General features: G+C 46.3%; 2 protein-coding genes across 5 annotated transcripts; both read right to left on the minus strand.

The window, feature by feature from the left end:
• Positions 1-5,608: 5,608 nt before the first annotated feature.
• On the minus strand, positions 5,609-12,649 carry LOC103904304 (E3 ubiquitin/ISG15 ligase TRIM25). 4 transcript variants are annotated; one of them, XM_019473829.1, is made up of 9 exons: positions 11,986-12,649; positions 10,235-10,330; positions 9,427-9,660; positions 9,287-9,309; positions 7,962-8,098; positions 7,468-7,498; positions 7,209-7,240; positions 6,353-6,391; positions 5,609-6,012 (listed from the first exon to the last, which is right to left on the minus strand). In XM_019473829.1, the coding sequence occupies exons 1-9, from the start codon at positions 12,604-12,606 to the stop codon at positions 5,900-5,902; spliced, it is 1,326 nt and encodes a 441-aa protein (XP_019329374.1). In that variant the 5' UTR covers positions 12,607-12,649; the 3' UTR covers positions 5,609-5,899. The 4 variants fall into 4 exon arrangements, with proteins under 4 accessions (XP_019329374.1, XP_009284008.1, XP_019329375.1 ...); XM_009285733.1 differs by having other exon boundaries at positions 5,609-6,047; XM_019473830.1 differs by having other exon boundaries at positions 5,961-6,012; positions 6,353-6,443.
• Positions 12,650-13,931: 1,282 nt separating this feature from the next.
• On the minus strand, positions 13,932-20,095 carry LOC103904492 (E3 ubiquitin/ISG15 ligase TRIM25). The gene is made up of 6 exons (XM_009285988.2): positions 19,450-20,095; positions 18,716-18,811; positions 17,471-17,704; positions 17,353-17,375; positions 16,233-16,375; positions 13,932-14,765 (listed from the first exon to the last, which is right to left on the minus strand). The coding sequence occupies exons 1-6, from the start codon at positions 20,083-20,085 to the stop codon at positions 14,275-14,277; spliced, it is 1,623 nt and encodes a 540-aa protein (XP_009284263.1). The 5' UTR covers positions 20,086-20,095; the 3' UTR covers positions 13,932-14,274.
• Between the last annotated feature and the right edge of the window lie 259 nt (positions 20,096-20,354).

Here is a 20,354-nt window from a genome sequence, read left to right on the forward strand (position 1 = left end):
CTGCCCTGCCAGCTGCCCGCCCTAATGCTTCGGTTTTTACTTTCTAATTAATTCAAAGTGTGTTCTGAATTATGAGCGGCCTGAAAAGCCTGGTGCAGAGTGTGACTCACTTGTTCTGCTCCTTACCCCAGAAAAACAACCACCCTGAAACAAAAAAACAGAGGAACTCTAGTGAAGAATCCCCGTTTCAGTTAATTAAGTCGCACTCACACTTTTAAGTTGAACGATTAATTATGTGTTGGTAACTTGAGGTAAAGTGACCTTAAACTTTCCATGGCTGTCACAGAAAGGGATACTCTAACAATTTCTGACAAAATGGCCTCATCTTGCTTTGACGTACCACTAGTATTCATAAAAAATAGTCTTTTAATATCCCTCAGTGTTGTTTTCTCCACTGTCCAGATCTGTCTGGAAGGTACTTCCAGCTGGGAAGGACAGAGGACCTTTGACAATGTTGGTATTGAAAAATACTATTTTTTTGTTCAGTACTCTTTACCTCTGGGATTTCTGACAAAATGGCCTCATCTTGCTTTGACGTACCACTAGTATTCATAAAAAATAGTCTTTTAATATCCCTCAGTGTTGTTTTCTCCACTGTCCAGATCTGTCTGGAAGGTACTTCCAGCTGGGAAGGACAGAGGACCTTTGACAATGTTGGTATTGAAAAATACTATTTTTTTGTTCAGTACTCTTTACCTCTGGGCTGGAAGATCAAGGTCAGAGGGGCCATACCCAGCCCCATCTGCCTTACCTTCACCATTTGCACAGAAAAGCAGACATCCCCTGAAATCACACATTGCCTAATATTTGCATTTCAGGTGGAACCTCGAGCTGCCAAAAAGCCCATCAATATGTGGTCGGAGAAAGTGAGACCAACTTCAAGCCTGCAGAATCCATGCTCGTGTCTTTTGTGTTAGGCAAATGCTATAAATCTTGCTGTAGAAATACAGAATATTTCCAATAGTAAACATTTACCCTCTCCACAAGGGTTTAACTAGATGTCATGGTAACTAGACCACACAAGTTGCAAAGGAATAAAAGAGCTCCTTCCCTCTCCCCTGGCTACCCACCGTCAAAAGTACCAGTAGCTTTGACTTCCCAATCCTCTTAGGGACTTCCACAGGAGTTTTAATTGAGTTTGAAGTATATGGTGACTCCAAGACTACCAGAGCAAATCCTTGTGAGGAGTGACATCTATGTCAAAAGCATTAAGAGGAGCCTTCGGTGTAGGGACTGTACAGAAACCCAGTAAGGAACCACAAAACCAAGCAATGTGCGTTAAAGCATTTTCATTGTCATTCTAGAGCCATTGGCTGTGGAACAACTTGGATCACCAAATACATCATGTCTTCGTGGAAGAGACAGGGAAATAATATCTTCTTGGAGTGCAAATAAAGGACATGATATTAAAAAATTCCCAAGCATTATTTTTTTTCTGAATCACTGCTATTATTAGGGTTTTTTTCTTTTTACTGTACACTGATTTTCTAAAATGTGGGGGGAAAAAAACAAATATTTAAGATAAGTAAATCGTTTAACTGTCAACTGCTTTCCTCTTCTCAAGGTATATTAAGTTTTATGGTTAATATATTTCTGTGCTAAGGGAACCTTTGGCCTTGGAGAAATGTGCCTCTGGGCTCCTCACGCTCCAGAATCTCCTGCCAAGGAATGGTGAGCTGAGGCTTGCTGACACACAAACGCTAGCATGTGCCATCTGCCCATCCCACTCAGTCTGCCTGTCAAACCTGCTGCCTCTGGTTCTCCAGGTTGCCCCATCATCATTATGATATCAAATCTCCAGAGACCAGTTTCTCAGACTACAAAATAATCTTGAAAAACACTCCGTTTTGTTCCACCAGGCACATACTCCTGGGCAGCCTGCGCACTGCAGCCGGGGAAGCCCTCCCGCCTTGCCTCTTGCCTGGCAGCTCTTGTACCAGCTGTGCCCTGGTCCGCTTGGCAAAGAGCTCTATGGGCTGCACGGGACGGTGTTACCGTCCCTCTCTGCTCTGTCAGTAAAACCCCTGTGCAATGCCTCGCTCTGGTTCTTCTCAGTCCTCTCCAGGCTTCCAGTTCTGCTTTATCACTCAGCAGATAAAGGCACCCTCTGATTTCCCCCAGCTCTCAGCTGGTTTATGCCACCTGGCTCCCACCCTTGTGTAAGGAGCCTCCTGCTTTCAGTTGTGTCCTCCTACTACCTCCCTGCCCACTGCCTCGGTCCCACCAGCCGTACGGCTCCGTGTCAGGACGGGTGGGCTATGGTGAAAGCAGCTAAAAATATGTGTTATTTTCTCTCCTTGTCCTTCCTTCTCCGTGCAACTTGCCATCCACTGAGATTCGGGCCTGCATTTGCAAAATGTTGCATGAAGTTTGGAGATGGAGAAGATGGGAACTGCCTAGCTTGCTGCCCAGAGACTGAGAGCTGTCTGCATATCCACGCTCGTACAAACCTGCCTCCCCATGCAGGCAGCTTGTCTGGCCACTCAGACAAACATTAATAGTGTAAAGCAAAATAGGCACAAAACAGAAGCAATGTTAAGTTACCCTGAGATTCTTGAACTTGAGCCTTTGGCGGGAGCAATCAGGGGCCTTAGGACAACCTTCCTCAAGACCTCCCACGGTTTCCTGCGTGCAAAATCAAGGCGGTATCCCCGGGGTTTGGTGGCTAACCTGCTGGTCCTAGAAGGCCCTAGTGCCAGACACATAACGGTCTAGATGTGGCATGTCTGACTTACTTAGAAAGTCCATCAGACTAAGTAACAGAAAGAGGTCTGTCCTAGCTTTTGAAATGCATTTTATTTATACATTTGATTATAAATTCAGCCACATCATGCAACGCTTGGCAAAAGCAAAAAAAGAGCCATAAAATCAGCTGCTACACTCTCCTCCCCTCTAAAGGTTTCCATCAAGGATGAGAAAAATGCCAAGTAAAAATGAAGTGGGTGGAGGGAAGGCGCATAATAAATAATGAAAGATGCAATGGATCAGAGTCCTTAGGTAATCAGCATACTTAAGCCATAAAGATATCAAAAAGAAATAAGCTCTGTCCATATCTCAGGACTACATATCTCACAATTACATTGCTATCAAGAAAGAGTGTTCTGCACACATATCTGTGCAGAATTGCTACACTTTCAGTGTATGCCATGGTCCAATATTGTCACCTAGAGTCAAAAACTAATTAAGTGTTAATATTTTCAGGGTGGTGTTGTGGGTTAGAAGGCTTAGTTAAATAATTGCTGGACTCCAGTGTATTTTCTTACATTGCTTTCATCTAGTCTTTCACCTCTCTTTGCTTCCTCAAGGCTAATGCGTGGAATATTAAAAATAAGACAAGTCTCAAAATCAGAGGACTCTATCTTTGCTAATACTATAGCAGGCAAATGTATGGGGGAAATAAACTGCACCATCAGCTTAGTATCTAACTCAGAAAATCTACCCTCCTAGATACTAATTTTCATCCAAAAGCTTTGTGAGCCTGCAGCAGTATTAAAAAATGTATTTTTCCCAATCTACTTGAAATGAAATCCTTTGCTTTTGCCATATAGCAGCAATTATAAAGTCCTTATCTCCTGAATAGATCTCCTGAATCACATTAATTTTGCTTACAATAGAGTCACTATTCTTCTGCTCTGTTTTGGCAAGTGTTTACATTGGCCACAAATTCGAGTCCGATAAGCCTAGCAGTGAAAAGCTACATGCACTTTTCCCTCCAGATTAGATGCTAGGCAAGTTCCATCCCGAGAATTATTGTCTTTGTTTTGGTCAAGAAGTCCCATTGGTCCTGGGGTTTAGTTATACTAGGTACTTTAATCTTAGTGCGATACTGTATTATCTGTGATCAACGCTTCAAAGGCAGCGTTACAACTGTCTAGTGAGGGCTGCAGAGCTCTTCCTTAAAGCATGAATGGCCTTTACCCAACCTGCTGCAGGCATACTCGCTTCTCGACTGCTCCCAGCCCTTCTGAAAGCCTCTTGTGAATGTGACTCCATTCATAAGAAATGGATGGTCATCTGCAGTGAAGGTTTCTGGAAGGACCCTTCTCTAAATGGGTCACAGACAATTCTGCCAGGGGCTCAGAGATTCAGGGAGCTGACAGCTGGCATTGGAGGTAAGGTGAAGTCAGTACCTCACTCTCCCTGGAGAAAGAAAGTATCATCATATCTTCTCCAAGACTGTCAGAAATGGTGTTAAAAAAATGAGAATTGCTTGCAGGCAAGAGGGTAGCCATATATCCAGAAACGTGCTGGTGAGGGCCGCTGCCTGGGAGTGCAGGAATTGCTCAGCACCCTGCTACCAGCTGCCCTTTCCCTCTGCTGGCGAGGGGGAGAGCTGTGCTCCGGTTCTCCCACGGCAGCCTGTGGCTGGAGGAATGGGAATACACGTTTTTAACACGGGTTTCGCTGTGACCCGTGTTATGCTAAACTGATATTTCAGAAGGGGCTACAGAGGTGCTGACATTTCCCAAGTGTAGTCAACGTGGGATGCGCTGTGAGATGGGGGGAGAGGGAGTTACTTAAAATAACGTGCTTGAATAAATCTCTCGCTCTCTGTAGTGATCTGCAGCAGTGCAGTAACTTGCTGTCTGCAGCAGCAGCACTGAACAGCATTGGCTGCTCACGGCTTCTTCACCTGGGGTGAAAGCAGTAACTACCTGGCAGCCAGAGAGATGCCCCGGTAATAAAAGTGCCGAAGGACAGGCTCATTTCTTTTGCCTTATTTGAGTGGCTGAGAGCAGCTGTCCTTTGTGTCTTGCTGGCTTCGAGCAGTAGGGAATATTTGCAAAGTCACCTTGAGCTACTGCTGAGCTCCCAAAATTTGGCCATGCACTTTCTGTTATGCTGACAATTGATGTGTGCAGCAGAGCAAGGGCTGCAGATCCATTACAGCTTGGCAAGTCCATTTAAACCACGAAGGGAGACGTTACTCTGTATCTGAGATGGATTTTCCCGAGTTTATTGTTTTTAATCCCTGCAGTTAGGTATATGTTGATTATTACAAGTGACAGAATAGAGTTGTAGCCATGAATCCTAATTTATATAGAAGCACCCAGAACTTTAGCTTTTATTTCTTAAAAATGTTTATGCTGGCAACCCTGGTTTGCAGTAGAATATTTTTATCATTTGGAGAAGAAACACCCAGGTTGTGAACCTACGTGTTGGATCTGAACCACAGCTAGGCACAGAGCAGCCCACAGCAACAAAGAGTGAGCCTATCTGCCTGGCAGTGTCTGTGAAATCCCTTTGTGGAGTTGACATGTGCAATAATGGCTACATCTGGAAAGCACAGCACGTGCTTGATCAGAAGAGAACATCTGTACACACGGAGATGTGGCCAGTGAAGCATCTTCATACGCTGCTGACCGTGGTATTTTGCACGGCTCTTTGAGCACTCTGTAGGAGAAGTGTTAAAATGTGGCTTAGGGGCTGACTAAGCTGGTTTCATACAAAGATAATTAATTCTTTGCTACAAAGATCACTTGTGTTAAATGTGATAATCCAAATCTGTGGCACGGTCCTGAACAGCTTTCTACTGCAGCCATCCACAAACAATGCTCTCAATAATCAATTCCTGGTGATGGTATGAAATCAGCCAGCCTTGCTTATCTGTATCTATAGCCATTTATTTCGTTATCCAACCACATAATGACAACACAGTCACCGCAATTAATAGTACACAAGTATCATTAGTACCATGAGATGATATAGTCCACAGTTTGGAAGCCAGCAGCAGCTGGAGATTTTCTTATGTTCGTGTTAATTCTTAGCACTTCTTTTCTAAATTTGCATATGCTACAGAATTGCTTTTAATAGCAGGTATGCAGGGGAGGCAAAGACACTTGGCAGGTCCCCATTATTAGAGGACATTTTTGACAATATTTAACTTTTTCTTTCCTTCTCAGTTCTGACTTCTTTTTTTCATCTCTCCCCTACTTCTGGGAATACGTAGACAAAACACTTCGTTCACATCTGCCATTCTGAAGTTCGCTGACCCTTCCCGTGGCTTTTGTGCCGTAGGAATACACAAGCTGGAGAAGCTTCACTTACTGTAATAATAAAGCAATATTTTATTGCTATGCTAATAACATTTGACAAGGTGCTTCCAAGTACAGCTTTGCATTGCCTCAGAAAAAATGTTTCTTCTCCCTCCCCTGTTTTGAGTAACTGTCTGGTTCTGTATAGAACACAGACATTAATATGTCTGTAGAAGAGTGAGCTCACAAGACACATAAATGGCCATGTACAGCGATTTAAAAATATACCTCTAGATTTGAGGCTGGCATTATGTTAAATGAAAGCAACTGTATTGTTAAGCTGCACTCTGTAATTAAAACTCCATTTAATCGCTTACCTGCATCACATGCCTCTTGTGCTCTCCATCCATTATCAGCTACATGAATTATTGGAAAAAGAAAACTTTTTTTCTGGTTTTTCAAATGTGTCTGGTAAAACAAATATGTTTGCATTTAGGGCAAGACTACATTGTCTTCATCCCCCCCACTGAACAGCTGTTCTCAAACACATCCTTTCCAAAGTAAAATTTTACCATTAACCTGTCCCTAAGAAATGCTTGTCAGAAGAGAGTATTGTTCCCCTCCAAAAATTAAAAAGTGGTGAAGAAAGTAGGATTTTATTTTGAATTTATGAATTAAGAAAAACTTGTTTGCAAAATGAACTTTAGTTGCAGCTATTAAAAAATATAAAAAATCTTTCAAATAACTTCTAAATAAGTTTTCTTCAGAAAAGCTTGCAGAAAAGATGCACCACTGTACCCAGCAGAAATCGATTTGAGCATTGGACTAGTGCTATCTGAAGAGAAATAAGGTTTACAGATTTAAGATCTCCTGTAGCATTTGGATTTGTCTGGGAATCCTTTCAGGCACTGGGTTTGCTCCAGCTCCTGCTCAGCTGGTGGGAACCCCTCCAGGGTCTTTCCTCGGAGCAGGCTCAGGCTTTTACTGAGCACTGAAGCAAACCCTCAGGCTGAAGATAACTGATTTCTCTGGTGAGTTCCCAGAGATTTCTGCCCACTGCAGATTTTGAGAACTGTGCCCTGAGGCTGCTCTCCTACTGGTCTCACCTCTGGCAAGGAGAGGAGATGCATGCAACAAAATGCTGCTCACATTTTTAGGTGAGGGATTTTCTCTGCAAGACTCACAGCCCCAGGCCAGAGTCCTGAGGAGTAACTACTATTTTTGAACACTTACAGTTTGAAGAGGTACCGGTATCTGAAGCCCCACTGTAAAGAAACAGTGTTGAATGTTAGTGCCTCATAAAACACAAATCACATCTTGTTAATAACGAAATAAGAGACATGAATAGATCTGACCCCCTCTTTTGAGATGAAGGACAGCCTTGTAGACTCTGCTTGGCTGAAGCAGAGGAGCACAGGACACACAGTCCTTAAATGAACAACTGTTGGAGAAATTTGCAGGGAACATTTTGTAAGTAAAGAAAAGGATTTACCTGTTCCACTTAATTTGGTTGGTGAGTTCACCTAAGAAAGATGGAGAAGAATGTTTTACAAAGCTGGCAATGCATTCAAGTTTGGTATGTGGTACTGTGCCCCTGGATCTCATGGTCGGGGATAAACTAGGTGGGGATGGGGGTGGGCAAACGAAGAAGACGTTTCTCAAAAGCATGATTGAGCACCTAAAGGCTCGGGAGGTAGGTGGGAGCAGGAAACCACATCAGACAGAGGAGAAGCTGGCCTTACGCTGGTTAGGGGCAGACCTTTTTCTTGTTATCCCCAGAAACAGTCTTTCTGCCCCCTTTGCCCTCCCCTCTCCAACACCGCCAAGATCCCATCCAAATCATCAGCCCCTCAAGGCCATGCACACACCCCATATAAAGGAGCCAGCGTTCGGCAGCCGTCAGCCTGGCTCACTGAACCCCATGGCTTGCTGTTTTCCGCTCGGGGTCAGTGGTGCGTGGCTGGCGGGCCGGGGCAGATCACTCACTGTGCACGCCTTGCAGCAGCGAGTCCTGGTGACTCATGAAGTCCCACATCAGGTGTCGGCAGTGGTTGATCCTGGCCTGATCCATCTGCACTACCACCACATCCATGCTCCTGCTGCTGAAATTCTGACTCGCAATCCTAGGGTGCAGGCAGTCATTTCACCAAGGAAAACCATTTAGCATTAGAAAGTTAACAAACTCCTTCGTTAGGAAGGACTCTACAAAGAGGAGGGTGCTTTGGCAACATGAAGTATCAGGTAAATGGCCATCTGATAAGGTTAAGTGAGTTGCAATTGTTATATATTGTTATTTACTTGGCAATGCCTTTCGCTTACCAAACCTAGATGGCAACTTTCAAATGCTGAAAATGAGAAAGGGGGAGGCGTTTTGCTAATACCCTTGTGCAAATAGTGCTTTGACCTGCTGCAGGCAGGCTCTTACTGTTCTAGCACAACTGCCGTTGTGATAGAAAGAAAATGCCAAACATATTAAATGGTGTCCAGGCTTCTGGAAAATGACTTTGATCCCACAGGCTAGATTTTGACTTGCAGCACAGCTGTGAGTAATGGACTGTGCTGCTGCCAGTATAGCCCCTAGGTACACGGTGATTCAAAGTTATCCTTACAATCCAAGTTCAAACTCAGCTTTAATTTGTACAAGTTACAGAGATGACATCTTAAAATCCAGCTAGATGTTTGAGCTAGCCCTTCATGTGGCTGGTGAGTTTAGTGTTGCAGCAAAATCTCTTGTGGATCTGTAACTTACTGTTGGTGTGGTTTTGCACCATTGAATTACAGCTGACACCCAGACATCAATTAGGAAGTGATAAGTTATAAATTAAATGTATCACCTGTGAGAGAAGGGATAATAAATCTGTCTAGCTATTAAGCTTGTCCACAAGCAGAAGCAAAAATCAGTGGGAAATGAGCCAGCTACCTCTGCAGCCAAAGGCTGTTCACTGTGACCTACGTGCAGGAGTGTCACCAATACACAGCCAAGAGAGTGTTGCTGTAAACTGAACCCTACGGGCTTCACCTCTGATAAAAACGTTTTTCTGGTAATAAAAGCCAGTGGTTTTCATCAGAATCCAGCAACCGTGTAGCTGCCAAGGAAACTGAAACTTAAAGGGACCACTGGAACGGTAGCCAGATATCTCTCCATCCTCGTTAATTGTGTGGACGTGGTACCCTCTGGCTCGGCTGGAATAGGGAGCAGCTTTGCAGCATAGGGTGCCAGGACAGAGGGGCACAGGCAGTGGGGTTTGATCCCAGTTATCAACACCATATTTTTTCAAAGAAGAAAACAAGTGTTTTCAGGTGGAACATACCTGTCCATGGCCAGTTTAAATTCCTACAAATAGGATTGGCAAAAAAAAAAGGAAAAAAAATTGTTAGTGTGATTACCAGAAAGGGCAGCTGGCTGAGAAATAGGCATATTGATGAAGAAAAGCAGAATACCGCTGCTTACTTTGAAGAAGATGAAAATATCTGTTTGCTCTCTCATCTTCTGCAAAGACTGAAGATGCTGTGCAGCCTCATCTCTCCTCTGTTCCATTTCCTTCTTCACTTTGGTAATGTCTGCCAGTTGTTTTTTCTCATTGGATTGAATGTCAGTCAGGATCTTCTTCTCTTTCTGAATCATCTCTGTCTTCATCTCTTCAAACAGCTTTTGCAGCTGAGAAGTCACTGTTTTCGTATTGGTCTAAATGAACAGATAAGAAAATGGTGCACTGGCTCAGGAACCCAACACTTCAGCTTAGTGTCTCTGTTTATTAATTAGGATTGTATCTATCCTTTGCACTGGCTTTAGAAGGAAGCAGACAATACGCATTCGCTTAGAATATCTGATTAAACAGAGGGTTATGAAAATTATTGTGCTATAGTAACAAAATCAGCTAAAATTCAGCTAGCAATGTGAGAACTGTATCAGTACACACTGAAAAGCCCACTTGTAGACTCAAATTGGTTTTCTTTTATTTAACAGATAGAAAACATTAAAAATATAACGATATGTACAATCTGTGGTCTGCCAGTGCTGCAACCTGGTCCATGCAATCACAATAAATGGTGGAGTCTCCCAGCTGGTTCCTCCTGTGGAGCTATGTTGGGAGGCTGTGAGACAGCTTGGTTCTGGCAGTTTCTTACACCAGTGTTTTCCCTGCTTTGGACTATATCTCTTTCTATTCATCTGCTTCTAACAGTATAGTTTCCATCACTTATTTCCTAGAAATTGTGGAGGGAAGATGCTCTGAATTAGCGACAATCTGGATACCAACCTTGAGCTGATTCTCGCTTTTCTGAAGCTCTTCTAGGGCGGTCGCTAAAGCACTTTTACGTTCCTGCAGCCACCCCACGATGTTCGAGAGTTCACCCTAGCAGAAGGAAAGACAGCATTGAACTTCATAGCAGGGAAGCAGCACGGGTAGCTTTAAACCAGACTGGCAGTTTCTGGAGCTGGTGAAATGGCACGGGCACCTTCCACCTGCCTGCTTTCACCAGTAAGCCCTATAATAAACTGCATTCATTTGCCTCCTCATAAAGATAGTGCATAATGGGAAAACTGATATGATGTCGAAATCTTTCAAATCAATGTTTAATTTTTATATATGTGTAACTTTGTATGTGGTAGGTTAATAAACAACTTTCCCTTTGAATAAGTAAATTTCACTTTAAATTAATAAATCTCACTTTATCTGTTAAAGCTCTGTTCCTGCCAGAATCTTCACATGTGCCTAATGTGATCCAAATCCTTAGTTTTCACATCTGTCAGCAGCTGTGGGATCTGAGGATAAGGTAATAAGCAACCATCTTTTCTGAAGATCAGCAAAACAGCGGTACTTACTCACCCAGCTGTTCATTTTAACGGATACCACGATCATCAAGTGCTGTTATACTGCACAATAACACATTTCAGAGGGGACGTTAAACCTCGTTCTTCAGGGATTAGACAGCATCTGAATGGTTCCGGTTGCTCCTGGCAGCCTCCAGCAGTGTTTTCACACCTTGAGCACCCATGAATGGCCGCAGCAGACACAGCTGCCAGATTCCGTTTCTTTACCAGCTCCAGGGATGAAGGAAATGGCTACTTACCCTACACAGCCCACTTCTGTTTGGCAGCCCTGAATTTTTTATATGTAACTTGGGGGAGAAAGTTAGTTTGCGATACATATAACTGCAAAGGATGCTTCCTGCTAATACCCGAGGAGGCTGTGACCTGTCCTGAGGTCCAGAGCGAGCCAGACGTTTCCTGCCTACGCACTGGGTTGCTGCAGGGTGTTTTGCTTGGGCTCTAAATTGAGCCCAGAAATTTCAAACGCAAGGCAGTGAGTGAGCATAGCAAATGCATTTTATCCCCTCAGTCTCAGCTGATTTTGGAGCATTTTGAGGACAGCGGCTGGCCTCAAAGGCAGGGACATCGAGGCCCCATGTCTCTGCCCGCTGGGACGCTGGCTCCACAAAACTTAGGGCAGAAGGAGGAGGGAGCCAGAGGGAAGGGCCTCGAGTGGGAAAACCTGTTTCCCAACCCGAAGTTCAGCAGTGGTGAGGTCCCCGAGGCTCTGTGGAGGAAGAGACTCCTTAATCCCTGCAGGAATACTTCTTAATCCCAGCCAGGAACACCCTGGTGAGTGGCAGTTTGCAGTTGCCTGGGGCCGCACACGATGGGCGTGCACTTCAGCGTTGTGGGACAGCAGAGCCCTGCGCCTGCCTCTCGCTCGCTCTTCCGCACGCGCACCCACGTCAGCACACACACGCGCGCCCGTCAGCACACACTGCAGGATTTACCCACCCTTGTCCCGGTCAGCCCCAAACACCTTTCTCTGCTCCTCTCCCTCTGCTTAGCCTGCCAGGCGGCTCTGGCAACACAATGGAGGAAATGAAAAGTAAATTCCAGTCCCCGCTGGGGCAGATATGAAATGCCCTGAGCTGCTGCGTGCTTGCCCTCGCCTCCTGCGGCTTCCCCCCTTCCCCCAGGTCAGGAGTTTGGAGCAAACCCTGCAGGGGCCGTGGGGAGAGGAGAGCCCCTTACCAGCTGTTTGTCATGTGCCTCCTTCAGGGTGATGATGCTGTGGCCCTTGTGGCACCCCGCAATAGAGCAGAGCATGCAGATGTACTGCCCCTCATCCTGGCAGTAGCACTCCAGCAGCCTGCCGTGCTCCAGGCACCTCCTCTCCTCTGCCACGCTGCCTGCGCCCACCTCCACCAGGATGTGGTCCCGCTGGGAAGCCTTGGAGTTGTGTTTGTTCAGATGGGCCTGGCACAAAGACGCATCGCAGATCAGGCAGGTTTTCACCGCTGGCTGGGACCAATCCAGGCAGAAGTCACAGGGAACTAACTCCTTCTTCTCCTCTGCAGAGCCCTTGCCCTGTTGTCCTTTGGAAGTGGTGGCCAGAAATGCCTCCACAATGCTGCACAGCTGGAAATTCTTCTGTAGCTCCAGGATGGGCCCCAGCTGGAGTTTGCACATGGGGCAGGAATAAGGGGCCTTGGATTGCTGCTGGGCACCGAGCGCCTTCTGGACACACTGCTTGCAGAAGCTGTGACCGCAGCTCAGTGACACTGGGTTCCTGTACAGACACAGGCAGATGGGACAGCTCAGTTCATCCTCCAGGCTGGCACCCCCTCCAAATTCTTCCCTAGCTTTTGCCATGGCTGCAGAAATGGCGTCTTAGCCAGTCTGCGAGAAATGAAACTAAAAGGACGTCCTTGGCATTGTGCCCCGGTTGGAGACGCAGCCCAGAGGCTGCAAGGCCTTCCCCTCCACCCTGTGACAGGCCAGCAGAGACAACGCTCCCCGTCCCAGGCTCCACCCACAAGCAGCTCTTGTGGGTGCCATGGCAGCCACTTTTAGACATTTGCCCTCAGTTGCTGCGAGGTCTCAGGCAGCATCACTCCATGTGTGAGCCCCCAGCAGGCTGGTGGGAGCAGTGGGTGCTGGGGAGACACTCACATGCAGGGCACGAGATGTATAATTCTCCTACAGCCCTCTGCTCTCCCACAAAAATCCTCCATCCCATGCCAGGGGCAGCGAATTAGAGAGAAACCCTGGATGCGAAGAGTATGAGTCTGGCCCAGGCAAGCCAGGAATTCTCTCTGCTTTGTCTGGTTCTTCTCCACAACAGTTACAGATGCTCCCCTAAAGGTAAAATAGGGAGAACCCAGGGAAAACTTTTACTGGGACTTGTTGAGGCTGGTCTCGTACCTGCAGCCAGCTGACAGGGAAATGGGGGCTGGTAAAGGCTCCCGGAAAGGCACTCTAGGATAGGAATAACCCTGTACCGTGTCATGAGCCTTGCTTACCTCACTTTGTGCCCATACCACCTGAGACCAGGCAGAGCAGCAGCCACTGCAGCAGCCACTGCAGGAGACCCAACTCTACCCGCATGGTTTTCCATATCATTTTGGTGTATAAAATGCAAAAGACAAAACACAGCCACTTTCTTCTAAGACTGAACAAGGCTTTCTTTTAGCATATGCAAAACTGTAGTTTCCCTCAAGGTCCTTCGCTGTCCCTGCTGGTGGAGAGCTCCTGCCTGGACGTCTTCATGCAAATACTGTGGCTCTGTCTGAAGGCAGCAGCACCACAGGCAGCAGGCAGGAATATCGTCTCTTCCTCTGTGTTTGAACAATCATAAGAACGAACTAATCCAGGCCCCATATGTCACGGACTAAAGGCACATGAGTTTTCCTCTTTATTACTCTCTTTCCTGTGAGATTTTTGCATAGGTGAGGAGAAAATTAAAACTGAGGCAACAAGTAGGTAAGTGATCTATCAGAGAGCTCACAGGGGAGGACAGCAGCAGAGAGCAAGGGAAACCAGGTGTCTTACCGCCTAGTCTCTACTCGCCTCCCAGGCCAGCTTTGCTTCCGCAATGGAGGGCTTAGGTTGTGCAGGACAGGCGGAGGAGGGCAGAGGTAAAAGCTGATGCATTAGAGAAAAGATCAGCATTGCTGCTGCTTAATTCTATAGCAGTTAATGTTGTGCCGTCACCTTTTTTATAAACGCAATAGCCATTGAGTTTTGCAAACTAAATTACTTTAATAACATGCAGCCAATACAGCATTTGATACAGCTGAGCAAAAAAGCACAACTTAACGGTATTTCCATCATGATTAACAGAACAAATAAGATAGGAGCTCTTGCAGTAAGCAGCAGCGTGCTCTGATATACCCCACAGAAGCCTTGTCATCACACAGATGAGCCGTCACAGCAGCCCAAAATCCAATTTCTAATATGCCAGCTTAGCACAGCCTCCGCGCAGCAACAGTCCCAATACCTAAACCTGGAAATACAAAACAGCACCTTGTCCCCACATCACTACAGGAGCTTCAAAGAGCCATGAGACAAGCTGAAGGTAGCATGGACGGGATAGTTCGAAGGGATGCTTACTCTCTCTATAAGCCTGAGGCTCTCAGCAGGATCTCCATCCTTGACAGACGCATTATAAAATGACAGTGTATTTCTTCTGCAGTCTAGCTCTACCCTGACCACTTTGAGGGCTGTACAAAAGTCCTTTTCTGTGATCACTGTTTGACCTAGGAACACACGGAGGTAATCATGAGACATTTGTAGGTAGCACTCAAAGTTGGGGTGAACGATTCCAAGCTTCCAGCACCTCGCATGGCTGGTGTCTACCTCCCAGAAGTGACAGCCCTCTGAGAAGCTCTGGTCGCTCTCCATGTGTGGGATGGCACTGAGTGTTTTTGATACCCCAAACTTTAAAGTATTGGATGAGGATGCAAAGATTGTGTTGTTGCTATAAGCAAATCCACCTCCTCGATACATTGAAGAAGTCAGATGTTCATGAACTATACAAAGAAAAAAAACTCCACATTATGATTAACAGGTAATTGTGCAGATTTGCATACATCCCCATTGCTGAAAGCTGGATTTCCCAATCCAAGACATCCAAGACAATCCAAGTCATCCTATCCAAGTCATCCAATTCGAGTCCAACCCACCCAAGTCATTAAAAGCATATGTTAACCGAAACACCTTCCGCACCTCTCTTAGCTGCTTCTAGGTAATTCTAAAGGGGGTTGATACCATATTTCAAGAAATGCTGCTCTTTCACAATTTTAAAGTGTCTTTTTGCTTTTTGTTTCCAACTACAGAAACTCTTAGATTTTAGTTTTCCATCATTGTCCTGCAGACCTTCATTAGGCATTTTTAAAAACTCCCCAGATTAACTTCCCTGTACAAGAAATGCGTGAACAGTAGCACAGCCATTTTATAAAAGCTTATTTGCTTAGGATCATATGAAGTTATTTTCTAGAACTCTCAAAACTTCCTAGCATGACGAATCACAAGAAGTTAATTCTACACTCAGGAATTTGCAGAATGTTTTTATTCAAACATTCTCTTGCAGGTAATGCATTTCAATGTTGTGGCATTTTCTGCTCTGAAGTTACTCCTTCAGGAAACTGAAACATTGGCAGTGACTTGCGCAACTAACCAAAATTGCTCAGATGGCATAGATAATTAGGAGAACCTGGATCTGATGCGTTCTAGCCACAATAGCTCTGGACTATGCTTACAGGGATGGTAGAGACTGAGCTCAGGAGTGGCCGCGAGCATGGTGTGCTTCTTAGTGTACCTGAGGCTGTGTGGATGGTGGCCAATTAGGTGTGCACGGCACACACTGTCGCATGTGCTCTGGACAGGGCCTTCCCACCCCAGCTGTCTCTGGGGGTCTTGACCCCCAGACCCCTAGTCTTGACCCTAGGCTCACTGTCAGCAAGGGCTCAAGTACCATCAAGAAAGCAGTAACAAGGGAGCCCTAATTTTTTCAACTCAGTTGGACAAGCATCCCACCATGCACAGCAGCGGGGATGTAGGTTGATCTTACAAAACAATACAAAAGAGTAGAATTATTTACATAGAAAGAGTAGATTATTTACGTCGCAAGACAAACTCCACCTGCCGCTGCTGTGATGAGTTCTCAACTTACTCCGTGCTTTGAATCAAAGTGATGCTACAGACAGAAGAGGTGTTGCTATTCTCTTCTCTTAATCCTCCCAGAAAACTCCTAGGACATGCACACCTCTTTACCCAGAGCCCATTTTAACAGGGTGTGTTCAAGGCATGTCCCAAAGTGCTGAAGCTCAGGACAAGCACCCTTTTATGTACACATATGTGAAAATAATCAAATACAATGTTACTAATCAGTTCTTCTAGAGGTACTTGGTGTACTTGGTGTCTTATTACAGTCCTTTCTTAAATATGTTTTGTTAGCTTCTCCATCTTGCTTGTCAGGTAGTGAAATGGTCACTTACCAGGTGGTGCTTTAAATAAGGACTGCATGTCTGAGAGGAATTGCCGGAAAAGCCTTAGAGTAGTGTCTGTTGTTAATTCATCCACAATAATGGGTGGTGTTGGCAGTCCTACAACAGCTTTCATAGGAACTGGCTTGCGTTTCCTAAAACATGCAGAAAGACATCAGAAGAGCAGCAAGTCATCAGAAAACCATCACCAAGCCCATCCCTGAGCCAACAACTGCATCCCTGACTCCACACCCAGCCTCGATGGGAGATAGAGAAAGCAGCTTCTGTCCTCCCCTCCCTCTGCAGCTTTACCGGGGACTCCTCTGACAGGTCTTTCCCCAGAACCCCCAATCTCTTCAACATCGTTAGGATGAAGTTCACTCCATGGACAATATCTGTCCCCAGAGGACCTTGTCTCAGCCACCTCAGCACCAGCTTTTGCCAGGACAGACCCTAGCGTCACGTTTGTGGTTACAGTCCTGAAGTCCCCGCAGCAGGAGCTAACGAGGTGTCAGGGGCAGCCGCTGGGATGCTGGGACAGCAAACCAGAAGTGCTGCGTTATCACAGCCAAGAGGCAACTGCTGCACCTGAAATGCAGGGCTAGGGAAAGGCCGGGCTGGGGGAGCCTATGTGCACACAGCAGTGGGCTGTGGTGGAGGAACAGCGCTGGGCAGGCACTAGGAGAACGACTCAGGAGAAAAGCCATGAACTTCGTAGGCTTGTGACTTCACTGCGTGTTTCGGCTCCTGCCACATTTGCTTCTTACAAGCAGAAGGCAGTGCAAACTGGAGGACAACTCAGGATATCCAAGCTCATCTGTCCTTTGCACGCCCACCCAGGGACCTAAATATTCAGGAATTGCCCTCAGAATGGGTCTCGAGAACAGGTGCAGAGGGTACAGAAAAATAAGCCATGTTGTATATGACCTCTGTTAATATTTTTGGGCTTCTCCAGGTCTCTGACAAAGCCAGGCTTAGAGCATGCAGTCAGTGTGCCCAAGGGGCAGCCAGGGTGAGCCCAGGGAGCTGTAGGCCTGCAGTGCATGCAGGCTGGGCTAACAGACCCGCACTGCTGGACTGTCACCTGAAGCAACGTGTAATGCAATAGTAGACCACCTCGGGAAGAGCTTACCTGGCTTGAATCGCTGCAAAAGCCTGTAAAAGACATTTTGAAAGTAGAATTAGCATAGCGCAGGCAAAGGCCAGCCCAAGAGCCGAGTATCTCTGGGAAGGGAGATACTGTTAGGTACCTTGGTGAAAAGAAGTAGGTCTTTCTGATCTCTCAGAGCCTCCAGCTCCTGTACATCATGGCTGGCTGCATCCTTCCCCTCTTTGTGTTTTTCTATCTGTGTCTGAATCTGAAAAAGCTGTTGCTCCTCATTGTGACTGAGAGCTTTCAGGACCTCTCCTTTTTTGTTATCCAGCTGCAGACACATCTCTTCGAAGAGGCTCTCCAGCCGATTCCTACACAGGCTCTCTTTAGTCTATTAAGAAAACACTTTCAAAGCTGTTAGGGACTGAATCTTACATTTTCCACACTAACTTTCACTCAGAAAAGAGCCTGGTCTTAGTGCCTCTCCATATGACAACAAACCAAGATGTCCCACTGACAGCAGAAAGGCCAAGTGACATAAGCGGCCTTCCCCAGCATCTGGCACCTGACCAGAAAAAGATGAAAAAGTAGTGCTTCTTGCACAATGCTTGCTGAAGACTTTCCACTATGCATACATTTCCTTATTCTGTACTGGTATTTTTCTACAGATACATTGCCTTTGGTCCTTTTAAGGCTGGGTGAGGAAAAACAGTTTCTCTGCTTCCTGCCTCCACCAAGCTTCTCTCACTGTTTGAAAGCAGCTACGCTGCCAGACAGGACACTGCCAACAGGTACAGTTTTGTCTTCAGACTAGAAGGGAACATTTCCTTTGCCCTGTGCCAGGACTTCTTTTGGCAAGTGCCAATTCTGCCTAAGCAGTATGAACTAGGATTTGGAGACCTGTGTTAAATTCCCTGCTCTTTCAAAGCTTTTAGATAGGTATTTGCATGCTGGGAGCAAAAACCAGACACTTTAGGGCAATCTTTTAACCTCATTCCTACCAACTTCTTAGAACCACAGGCTAACCTAAAGGGTTTTCTTGTTGTAAAGAGGAATAAAATCACTATAACATGGTCTGTATCTTTTCTATAAATATTTTAGAGTCTGAAAATTGAATAAGGTTGGGGGGGAAAAAGCCAACCACCACCCACAAATCAGGAGGCATGGACTTAACAGCAACTTTGAAGCTCGAAGGTCCTTTGGAAACTAAGAATGTACTTTGAAGAGTAGTAAGTTGTTCATCATCCTCTTTCAAAGAAGAAACCTAGAAAATATCTGAGAAACCACCCAGGAACTAAAAAAGATTCAGAATCCATGATCTGGGAAGGGCAAAGGAAAACCTTATCTTATCAGCTACCAGCATGCAACCATCCCCGGAGTCATATGGGACCTTGGAACAAACCTTTACTTCCTCCTTTTGTTTCAGCAGGTTTTCTATGCTTTGATACAGCGCAGCTTCGTGTGCTTTCACTGCTTTCAGAGTTTCAGGAAAAACACCCTATAAAAATAACCAGAGGGAAACGTCAGGATAGGAGTAACATACGTGCACGAGATCAGCAATTTTATGGAAATGGGTTAAGCTAGACCTACAAAAAAATTGTTCACTGCATGCTCTCAGGACAAATCAATACATAAAGGTTTACTGGAAGATTTTATCCCTGAACAAATACCACAATTACGAGCACGGGAAAGACATTTTGAAACTGAAAACTGTTCATGTGCAATAGCCACACATAAAGGTACTTTCAGTGCTGACAGCTTCCTTTCTGTTACTCTGTCATTAATTTTCTTTGCATAAATGCAACTCGGGCTGATCTTCCAGCTTGAACATGCACCTAGGACTAAAAGCATAGCCACAAGCACTTGGTCCCACCCATTTGGCTCCTCAGGATGGGAAGAAAGTGTTTATAACACCTTGTTTTATATGCCCAGGGGCAAGCCCAGAGGGAAGCTGGGGCAAAACTAGGACTAAAAGCCCAATATCCCAAGATGGAGATTTAGCCCCATCCTGAATCTGCAGATCTGAAACTCGGGAGATGTTTCATCCCTGTGTTGTGGGCAGCTCTCCGTGCCACAGACCCCCATGGTTTTCCTAGTGCAATCCATGCCCGGGCTGCTGTCCTGGCAGCCTCTTACCTGCGCTTGGCCAAAAGCCTCCTCCAAAGTGGTGATCTTGTGGTTCTTGTGGGAGCTGGTGACACAGCACAGCACGCAGATGCAGACCGAGTCCGTCTTGCAGTAGCACTCCAGCAGTTTGCCGTGCTGGGGGCATCTCCTCTCAGCCAAAAGCTGAGCATCACAGGGCTCCACCAGGACATGATATTTCAGGGGGCTCTTCATGCTGTGCTTGCTCAGGTGGGCTTGGCACAGGGAGGCCTCGCAGCCCAGGCAGGTCTTCGTGGCTGGCTGGGGCTCCTGAAGGCAGAAATCACACAGGATCACCTCATCTTGCTGGCCCGAATTTTCCCCCTTCTCTTCGCATTGCACTTCACGCTTTTCCTCCTCTTGATGAGTGGGAGCATCCAAAAACTTCTGCACTATGCTGCGGAGCTGGATGTTGGGCTGCAGCTCCATAGTGGGGTCCGCCTGGGCGTAGCACACTGGGCACCTGAAAGGGCCCTGCCGGCAATGCTGGTGGCTATGCGCCTCCTGGATGCACTCCTTGCAGAAGCTGTGACCACAACTCAGGGACACGGGGTTGCTGTAAATGCCCAGGCAGATGGGACAGGTCAGGTCCTCCTCCAACCTGGCCACAGCACCTGGCTCAGCCATGGCACCTGAGCTGCCATGCAGGGCTGAGTGCCAGAGGGAGGGCAGTGGTGGGAAGAGAAACAGAAAGTGGTGGTGGCGAGGCGCCTCTCACTCGCTCTGCAGGCAGGGAGCTGCTGCCTCCTCCCCCTTGCAAGGGAGGGCCATTCCTCTCCTCCACCCAGCTGCCTGCATCTCATCTGCCACGCTCACAGCAGCCATTGGCCATTACAGGATGTAGCCCACGCAGGCAACTCCGGCACTGGGAGCTTGGCCGCTGCAAGGGGATCAGG

This window comes from Aptenodytes forsteri, unplaced genomic scaffold (genome assembly GCF_000699145.1).
Source record: "Aptenodytes forsteri isolate BGI_AS27 unplaced genomic scaffold, ASM69914v1 Scaffold54, whole genome shotgun sequence".
NCBI classification, from domain to species: domain Eukaryota; kingdom Metazoa; phylum Chordata; class Aves; order Sphenisciformes; family Spheniscidae; genus Aptenodytes; species Aptenodytes forsteri.